At 50.8% G+C, this 9988-nt stretch overlaps 3 protein-coding genes across 3 annotated transcripts in view; all 3 read left to right on the forward strand.

Annotated features, from left to right (window-relative positions):
• Nucleotides 1–3248: 3248 nt before the first annotated feature.
• On the forward strand, nt 3249–3695 carry BBA_08825 (uncharacterized protein; the record flags this gene model as incomplete). The annotated part of the gene is made up of 2 exons (XM_008603922.1): nt 3249–3331; nt 3401–3695. 2 exons carry the CDS (start codon nt 3249–3251, stop codon nt 3693–3695), a joined length of 378 nt encoding a protein of 125 aa, XP_008602144.1.
• Nucleotides 3696–4652: 957 nt separating this feature from the next.
• Nucleotides 4653–5558, forward strand: BBA_08826 (DUF1115 domain protein; the record flags this gene model as incomplete). Its single annotated transcript, XM_008603923.1, has 1 exon — nt 4653–5558. One exon carries the CDS (start codon nt 4653–4655, stop codon nt 5556–5558), a length of 906 nt encoding a protein of 301 aa, XP_008602145.1.
• Nucleotides 5559–6416: 858 nt separating this feature from the next.
• The window catches only part of BBA_08827 (nacht and ankyrin domain containing protein), a gene marked incomplete at both ends in the record, with an annotated part of 3847 nt that continues 275 nt past the window's right edge, over nt 6417–9988 (forward strand). Inside the window, 7 exons of the mRNA XM_008603924.1 lie at nt 6417–6745; nt 6818–7118; nt 7215–7502; nt 7553–7769; nt 7847–9287; nt 9348–9724; nt 9914–9929. Coding sequence (XP_008602146.1) covers nt 6417–6745; nt 6818–7118; nt 7215–7502; nt 7553–7769; nt 7847–9287; nt 9348–9724; nt 9914–9929 — 2969 coding nt within the window. The remainder of the gene's footprint in view (nt 6746–6817; nt 7119–7214; nt 7503–7552; nt 7770–7846; nt 9288–9347; nt 9725–9913; nt 9930–9988) is intronic.

The raw sequence follows: 9988 nt of genomic DNA on the forward strand, positions 1-9988 counted from the left end.
CCAACCTCTGTACTACTAAAGTAAAGGAAGTTGGAATCGAATGGTGACGGCTTTATAATCGTGTGACTAACGCCATGGTGGACGAAATAGGAGCAGCTTGGGTGAGCACGTTGATCGCGAATGGTTCTTTTGACCTTGTCGTTGAGTGCGGACACATACGCACACAAAAAGCCCGTACCTGCTTTCGGAATGAAAGACGGTTACACACCCAAGCGGAATTTAACAAGCTCAAAAGTATCTTGACAAGTAGTTTATATACGGAAGCAACCCGGAATGACGCGGGCTTGGGATGACAAGGGCTAGTTCGGCTGTCGCTCCGGATCCATGCTCGGCGTGGGGCGCCGGGGTTCCCATGTGCGCGCGGACCCAACTTGGTCGCTCTTATAAATCAGAGGTCATTTCTGTAACTATCCTTTGTTTTTATATATATATATAATTCTCGGCAATTTTAGCCTCTCTCAGAAAGGTTGCATGTGTCATTACCGCGCTGCCGGCGGCACTTGGTGTGGCCGCTAATATGGCCGGCGTTGCAAACGCCCGCGGGATGGAGAAGGAGAAGCAGGATGTGGCGATGGGGTTTCATGGTAGCGGTATAGTCTGACGAATTCAAGTGTACGGCGATGATGGAGCTGATGTTTGATCCTTTGACAGTACGACGGTGCTGTCTACTCGGCAACTCGTCGTCGACGTTGGGGTCTGGTTGTGCCTTGTCCGCATGGCTTGCTTGACGTTGCGTTGACTAGAAAAAAAAGGAAGAAAAAAAGCGCCAGCGTAGCACCGGGACAGGACCGCTCCTCGCTCTGCATCCCCCATTCGATCGAAGGATCAATCAATGTCTTGCATTGGGGAGCAACTGCAACCGGCAGCCCGGCGGTGCGATGCACCTCATTGCCAATCAATCAGAGGAAGAAGAGTCTTTCGGACAAGCAAGGCACTAGCGCAGTGGCTTGCATTCTGGTGTCGTGAAGATGGGTGGCCGTGAGCAAGGGGTCACAGGATAGTTCAGTGTGCGTAGTCTTTTGCTCGGCAGATGATGAAACTCTACAGCCGAGAAAAAAGGAACGGGACCGTGAAACAAAAGATGATGACTGGTCGTATTAACCTTGAAGCATGTCACAAAGCCCTATGGTGCTCAATATGTCATTGCATTACGCGGATCTTCCCCTCGCCGTGTGTAATTGAGGCTGATGCTGTGCTCCCCCAAGCTGCATCGGCCATGCCGGTTAAGCAAAGGAACGGTGACTCGAAACGGCCAGACTATCACTGCTTTTCTCGAATGAAACCCTCTTTCTGGTGATACTGACAACTCTAGAATTAGATCATCGTGTTTGTCAGAAGAGGTGTGGTTGTTTATTAAGCAATTAGCTACTTACTGCGGCGGACAGCTGACGAGTTACAATGCGGCCCGCAAGGTTGGTTCGTAGCCCACATTCACATGTGAAAAGCAGAAAGCAAAAATACAAGACCCCCGATCGTGAGGGTTCTCTCCTGAACAAAGACATGCAATGTTACATTTTTTTGGCACATTGTTGCCTGAAAGGCCAAAAAGTCAAAGGTTGTATGGAGGAGGAAACGGATGCGACGAGCTCCGCAAATACATCGAAAATAGTCCCGAGGGGACTCTGCCTCCCCACCACCATTCCGCCTCTAGTAGATGGTTACTTCCGTGTGATGAGAAGTGCGGCCGTTTCAAGATGTTCAGACGTGAAAAACAGTTCTCCACAGGACATTCTGCGGGCGCATGCCCGGCGGATGATGTGGAGGAGGAGAAGGATAGAGTTGCTAGTAAGTCTGCCTGCCCCCCGTTGCCAACAAACTTAACCATGCTAGATACGCCCTGCAAGGCTCGGCCCATCTTTGCTCGCTTGATTCTCTCTTCTTTTTAATTGCTGATCGATGCGAGAGCCGAGAGCCGGTGCTGGGCGAGGCTCCGCGGGCGCTGCGGCCATTTTTTGCTGCAAGGGGTGCATTTGCCTCCTCGCAGCCTCATGCATCGAATAGCACGGATCGTCCACGTTCCGCTTGAAATTTGATATCCGTGGCGGGATATCGTACTCAACTGCCCCAGTCTCGAATCAGGGCGTCGATTGTCCTTTTTTTTTTTTTTTTCTTTTTTTCTTTCAAGTATACCCCCCTCCACTACCCCAGGTCTCCGGAAGAAGGAGGGGGTGGGCTGGACGATGTGCCAACCTATCCTCCCATGCCTTGCAGCAATTCGCCCAACTACTGGATACTTTGTGACGGAACTTCTACAGATGCAAGAATGCCTGTCTTGCGCCCGCAGGTGATTCGAGCGAGATAAAGGACACTAAGCATACAATATCCTGGTGAATAATATTGAAAGAAATAGAAAAAGAAAACTGGCATGTTACTTTGACGGTTCGGACAAGGCCGTCGTTTGTTCTCGGAGCCGGTATACGGATTACCGCATTCAACAATACCCTCTTGATCCGTGCGCGATCGTGGCCGTTTTGCGCCAGTGGTCCAGATCTCGTAGCAAGCAACGAGAGCACAGCCTTGTGGTATCTTCTTGTCCCTTCTGGCGCATGCAAGTTGCCTCCCACTAACTCTCTCGACACGGCCATGAGCATCGCCACGGCAAATGCCGTACAAAGTAAAAACAATGTAGTGTGACTACCATCTTTTCCTGATGTTACTCGACGCCCTGTAGCCGCGCTCTCATTTATCAGCGCATGTGGCGGCGGCGATGCCTCTCACGGACTCGCTTCGCTTACCTCGCTGCCAGTCAATCTCCGACGCCGCACCGGGGGTAGAGGTTGGCTTTACTCCCGCAAGATAGAAATCGAGCCACTATTAAGACGCTACATTGGACAAGGTTTATCTCGTAGGTTTTTTTTTTTTTTTTTTTTTTTTTTTTTTTTTTTTTCGTCCCTCGGACTCTGGTATCCTTGCAAGTTGGGTCTCTGGTGTCACGACACCCACACACGGCTTCTCTTGGTGGCTGCAACGCGTTACCCAAGCCACAGATGTTGGGTTGTCATGTTATTCGGTACATTCTGTGCTGCTGCTATAATTACAACCCGGCGCATGTTTTTTTCTTCTACTACTACTACCACTACTTGGCATTTCGATTTGTGACCAGCTTCCTCCTATATAAAACTCGGACCTCGTCTGGTCGCTTGTCAGTATTGTCTCCTCCACGTGGTCTATTCTACGATCCGTCCACATACACTCTTTGACAAACATAATCTTGACATTTCTTGCAACTCGACTCTCCTTGCAAAGAAATGCCTCTCTACACTTGTCCCGGTTGCAAGAAGCCCATCTCCGAATCCCAGCCTCTGGATCATTGCCTCCAATGCGCCGCCATGTACGTCGCCTCCCATGCCTACGGGCACAACACATTATCCAACACTCAGCTTCTGCTAACCAGAAGCAGGAATGAAAGGCAGCGCACGCGTAATCAGACCCGTACAGTGTCCGTCTCCGAGGGCAGCACCGAAGCCCTCGTCGAATGCACCACCATCATCACTGTGATTCTGCGACGTTCGAGCCAGCAGTACGGCAACGCAAACACCACACCACACTCGCCTGGCTCGCCGCCGACGTACGAAGATGTCTTTTCGTGCGAGGCAGACACCAATCCTGGCGGCAGCAGGCCGCAGCAGGAGATTCACGCAACGCCTCGGCGCGGGACCACCATCACCATTCCCATCCACATCAAAAGATCATAGAAGAAGTAAGGTCCCGATGACCTAGAAGAAGAAATCATCTGCTCGCGCAGGGTATCATGTTACAGTATTAGGTGGTGGTTGGGGGGTGCTATATTCGGCTTAATATTGTATCTTGTATACATCAAATGTTGATTCATTGGCTCCCATGCCACACCCTTTTTCGAGTGATCCTGGCCGTGCAGCACACAAAAATCACTTGACGTACAAAATTAAATCATGCCCTACTGGTTCGGTGGAATCAAGGGTGATGGGTGCGTATAATTCCGTTTTCGGGAAATGCGCGGCTGCAGACTGTGACTTCGTAATCTGTTCGGCGCTGTTAACGACGACACCCATCCGTCCAAGCCGTGTCTCTTCTCATGCCATACAGAAAAGTGTCATTTACGATAGATGCTGAGATTACCACGCCATTGGACGTATTCTCAAAGAGGCTCAGGACACACGCGTGCAATTTATTGCGAGAGCAATACATCCATGTGTGCTTGCCGTAGGAACCCCCCCCCCCCTCCTTCTCTCTCAGCGCTGCTAACACGCAGAGCGTGCCTGCCTCTCACCACGGTGCATGATGCACGCCGCTCTGTAATGTAGACACCAATCTTGGGCTTCCACCTCCAAGTCTTCCGTCGCAAAGCCTCCCCATTGTGCTTCGTCAAGCCAAAGTCAGGCCAGGCACGTTCAGAACAAATCATCTTCGTCTATAGACGCCTCACTGAAAGCAGAATTATAAAGCAAAGTCTTGATGAGACTTTAGAGTCAATTTGTGAACAAAGTAATCTATGAATCGGCACTTTCGTTGATCACGGCGTCAACTTGACAGTGCCATGGAGATTTCGCGCAACGCCAAATATGGGGCAACTCTACGCAGGCTAAATTTTATCCTCATCATCATCAACGCAGCCAGCGCTCGTCTTGCACTATCTCGACGCGAGCCATTTCATTCTCTGAGAGCACTCTAGGATGGAAAGTGATGGCACCAGCAACTCCATATTGCCATTGGGGATGCTCGAGGCCCAGCTCGGGCAGATTGACTTGCTCATGGCCATGTACCCTGCACCAGGCAACGTCGTTCTCGGCGACTCTGACAAGGCCACCCTAGAGCGCCTGCGAGATGCGATGGCGGAAGACCCTTCGCTGGATACATTGCCCGGATTCCCAGATGTCGACTTGCTACTCGAGCTAGAGCTCTCTACACAGGACAATGCGGAATTGCCCAAGGCGATCCAACTCTGCATCACCATCCCGCTCTGCATTCAGCAACATGTTACAGACGAGGCACCGCCAGCGCGGGTTAGGCTGCAGCAGCCATCCTGGATGAGCAAAGCAGAGGCCAACAATCTGATGGCGGAGCTGCCTAAAGAGGACGACCTCTTTGCGACAATTGACAACATCACCGCCGCCGCCAGCTCGCACCTCTCACAAGCCCAGACGCAGGACGCCGCTGCCGCCTCGCCACCGTCACGAGAAACCGAAACCCTGACGCGCGTCTGGTTCTACTTTCCCTCCATCAGCACGCGTTCCAAGCGCGACGACCTGGTGCGCCACGCGCCGGCGTACGGCCTCACCGGGTTCCTGCTCGCCGGCAAGCCAGGCATCCTGTGCGTTGAGGGCGGCTCGCAGGCCGTCGACGACTACATGAAGTACATCAAGACGGAGAGCTGGGGCGACATTCCCGCGCACCATAAAAAAGTCAGCGAGCGGTATCGGCAGACGGGCCTCGCGGCGCGCGCCTTTGCTGGCATGTGCGAAATTACGGGCGAGCTGGAGCGGCGCGGCGAGAGGGCCAACAGGAACGACATGAGGGCTCTCGAGGCCTGGCTGGGCGAGAGGGGTCTCGGAGATGCCTTTGCAAGGGTGCTCATTTGAGCGGGCACATCAGGCCATAATCATGATCATGAAATCTATCCTTCTTCTTCTTGTTCCGAGCCGCCCGCAGCTCACAGAGGATCTCATCCCGAAGGTACTACGGAAATATATTTCAACTTTCAGAACAAACGAGTCAAGGTCGCGTCTCCAATCTGTTTGGCCTGGTGTACGTCTGATGACGGGATCACGACAGCATCCGAATTATACAGGGTGGCGTATCGGTGCGATGTAATCACTTGGACACAGGTTCCGAATACATTACCGATAAGCGTGGCCGTTCCATGTCATCATCTAGACTCGATTTTACCCCATCCATCAGTGCAATCTTCGAACTACGCCCCCCCCCCCCCCCCCCCACGCCGCGTAGGTATCTCCGGCAAGAGACTACTTACCCACCTGCTGAGCCGATTTCGGCTGCATGGCAGCATGTTTGGCGTCAGCGCAGATACCAGCTGGGCCGACGGCCAAAAGTTGGCGCTGATTCAGACATGGAGTAGCCTGAACGGTGCCGACAGCATTCGCGGCGATTAGCTATACACCAGAACAAATGGAGGGAGGCTAGCTATCGTTCGGGTTGTCGGAGCATGCATGGTGAGTATAGTTGGCCTATATCTCGATGATGCCCTGATTTGCCCGATATAACGGGCTGAGCTGGGTCAACTGCAGTCAACTGCAGTCATCTGCGCCACCCAATTCCCCCGCGGGATCAGCAAATTGCTACCTAATCGTTGATTTACCCCGCATCAGGTATCGATGAACTCAATAGGCGAGTTTAAAAGAATCAGCGGCCCGGTATAACTAGCCGGTGCCTGTTATTTTGTCCTTTTGCCATGTCTGAGGCGTTCACTATTCGTATTCATGGCGACCCTAAGCAGCACCACACCTCCGGCAAACCCCTTCCCAACAACATGGCAAATCAAAAGTGTTCCTAATGAATGGGATAAATACCGACTCGAATCGTTTCTGAAGACCAGCCTTCGCTGCGACGTATCCGTCCAGTCTCTCGCTCCAAGCATTGACGGCAGACATGGCCAAGCCACAGCAACCATTGCGGCTGAGGCCAAATTGACGAGCCCTAGATATATATCAAAGATAGAAGATCTTGGATCCGAAAGTCTTACATTGAGAACAGAGTTCGAAGGGATGACCACCCTCTTTGCGCCTCCTCCAGAGGATCATAAGCTCGAGTATGCTACCCTGGAGCTGTCGTGACGGAGGGACTGCTATGATTATCACTAACAGTGAGGTCCTTACCGTAGCATCATTGCACTTTCTGGGCTGGGCGGTCATGCGTTTGGCTCTTTCAAAGAACGAGGCGGCAGCCACATGTGGCTGCGCGACTCTCTTCCAAAACACATTACGGACAAGGCCACGAGCACACCGATGGCGCGAGTCATCATCTACGGTTACCCTTCAAAAGTCGCGTATAGCACAAACGTACAACAGATCCCTGATATAACTACTTCTTTCATCACCTCTTTACTTCCGCTGGCTCATTCGCGCCCAGCAAAACCCATCATCTTCATCGGGCACAGCCTTGGGGGTATAATAGTCAAACAGGTACATCATCGTTCTGCCTTTCCCATCATCACCCCGCCCCCCTGTTCATCCTTCCTTCAGACTATCCGTTTTCAAAATAACTGACTGCCACATCAGGCTTTGGTTAAACTCGCTACAGAGAAAAATAGTAAGAATCACGAATCTCTTCTCTGTGCATCACGAGCAGTTGCCTTTTTTGCAGTACCTCACAGTGGCATGGAGATCGGGGCCCTTAAAGCCATGGCCGGGGACAGACCCAACTCTGGGCTTATTGAATCGCTGAGTGCTGTGAACTCTTCAGCGCTCAAAGATTTGAGGGATCGATTCCATCAACTCTCCCACACGAAGCAAGATTTGAGACTATTTTGCTTTTACGAAACCGAGCAATCCAATACAGCAATGAAGGTATAAAATAATGACGCTGGAGCATTGAAGCTCATAATAACATGTTGCAGAACGACAAGGGAGAGTGGAAGATGAATGGTCCCAAGGTCATGGCATTGAGCGTAACATCTGCGAGACATTGTCCCCAGTCAGAATTCAATGACGGATGTGTTTGTGCTATCCCGCGATCGCATTCCGATATTGTCAAGTTTGAAGAGAACGACGCGCAGTATGACAAAGTTCGCACCATCCTTGAAGCCATGGCACGGGACACCACAGAAAGCAATTGTGAGTGTCACAACATAACAACATGGTAGGCAGCTGCCGTTCAATGCACACAATCTGATTCGACATTTTTCTACTAGCCGACGTTCTCCTGACGAAGGACGAAAAGGAATGTATGCGAGCGCTGTGGTTTTCTAGCATGGACAACCGGTCCGTAGCCATTGGACCAGCCACGCAAGGGACTTGTACCTGGGTGCTTAAAGAGAGTACTTACAAGCAATGGTCGTCGGCTGACCGTGGACTGTTCTGGATGAAGGGACACCCAGGAGTGGGAAAATCGACTTTGATCAAGTTCATAATGGAGGAAATCAAGCGGACCCGGTATGTCGACAAAATGAGATCGATCGTGGTGTCATTCTTCTTCAATAAACGCGCGGCAGACGACCTGGAGAAGACGCGGCTGGGCTTTTATAGGTCAGTTCTGCACCAACTTCTTGATCAGTGCCCCGAGGCCCTGGGTGGCCTTGTCACCTCCTTCAGCAGGCGAAAGGATACAAGCGGACAGGTGGGTAAAGACTGGTACTGGCAGGAGCAGGACCTGGGTACAAACCTAGCGCATGCCATTTGCAGTATTCTCGATTCACATGCTTTGTGGCTATTCGTGGATGCACTTGATGAGAGCAATGAGGGAACTGCGGATACCATGGTCCGCGAATTTAAACTTCTCCTCAAGATAAACCCGAGCAGCGACGCAAACTTCCACATATGCTTCACCGCACGCCACTTCCCCATTATAGCCGCCGACTGCGGCTTTGAGTTGCAAGTAGACCAGAAGAATGTCGATGATATCAAAAAGTACGTCTTGGAAGAGTTTTCGAACCGCTGTCAGCAGCTTTCCAGTTCCGAAATTCCGAAAATCGTCATCATCAGAGCTCATGGCATTTTCCTATGGGCTCGCGTGGCTCTGGAAGAGGCGATCCGGCTTCATCATTCTGGACGCGGGCTGCCATTTATAGTTCAAGCCCTCGAAAGATTGCCTCCAGAACTACAGGACCTATTCAGATCAATAATCATGAGCGGGGCAGAGAAGGCCAGCTCTCTGCAGGTGATGCAGTGGATATGCTTTGCACAGCGGGCCCTGTCATTGGATGAACTAAGATGGGCGATGATTGTCGATGATGACAACTCGAAACAGTCGGTGGTAGATTGTCGAAACCATCCTTCATTCATCACTGATGACGACGGCATGACGCGACGTCTCCGAGCACTTAGCTGCGGCCTTGCCGAGGTCGTGGTTACGAAAACCTCCGAGGGCACCACAAAGCGCGTACAGTTTATTCACGAAACGGTGAAAGAGTTCTTCTTCAACCACGGCTTGCGTCTTCTTCGAGGCGCTGATGTGATTTCGAACAGCGATCCCACTGCGACGACTACTCGGGAGCAAAGACTCGGCCACTACAGACTGGCGAAAACCTGTATTCGCTACCTGGCCATAGTGGATCTTTCTTCATGTACGGCGAAGGCTCTTTCCGAGGCAGAGGCGGAGAGTATTCCTCATTTCGAGAGAGAGTTATGGAAAAAGTAAGAGAGAGGGTCTGAGATGCGTGTTCAAACGAGAGGAGTTCCGCTAACTCGAGTTAGAATTAAGGAGTGGGAAAAGCTAGGGCTCGAAAAGGTGGAACAGAAAGAGCGGAAGAATATGTTCTTCTCGCAGTCTCCGGTGAGAGACCTCTACATACGTCGGGATGAGGTACATGACCTAGTCAGAAAGGATCTTCCATTCTTATCATACGCTTTACGCTATTGGATGCCGCATGTCGAAGCCTGTGAGAGAAATAGCACCGGCAAGGATGATATCTTGCACTACTCTCTATGGCCCAAAGAAGACCTTTTCAAGCAAGTGGATGATATGAATCATGACAGAAAGTATCAAGTGAGCCCGTGGACCACAATTTTGCAATTGGCTGCTGAGCACGGGTTTCCTGAGCGCTTGCAAGTTACCCTTGCGCAAGCGGGCTGTCAGTGATAGAGGGGGTAGTAGCTAACTAAAGGGAAGTAAGGAGAGAGGTTGTAGATATATTATAGTAAGGTAGTAAGATAATATAACTTTATTATTTACTAAAAATTAAAAGCTTTTTTATAAGTAACTTACTATTAGCTTACCCTTATATAATAACTATTTAATATATAATAACGTAGTTAATAAGCGAGCAACGTAGATAAGTAAGTAACGTACCTCTACTAACCTATTACCCTTTAACTATTAATAATTTACTAATATT

Source organism: Beauveria bassiana, assembly GCF_000280675.1.
Source record: "Beauveria bassiana ARSEF 2860 unplaced genomic scaffold BBA_S00040, whole genome shotgun sequence".
Lineage (NCBI taxonomy): Eukaryota > Fungi > Ascomycota > Sordariomycetes > Hypocreales > Cordycipitaceae > Beauveria > Beauveria bassiana.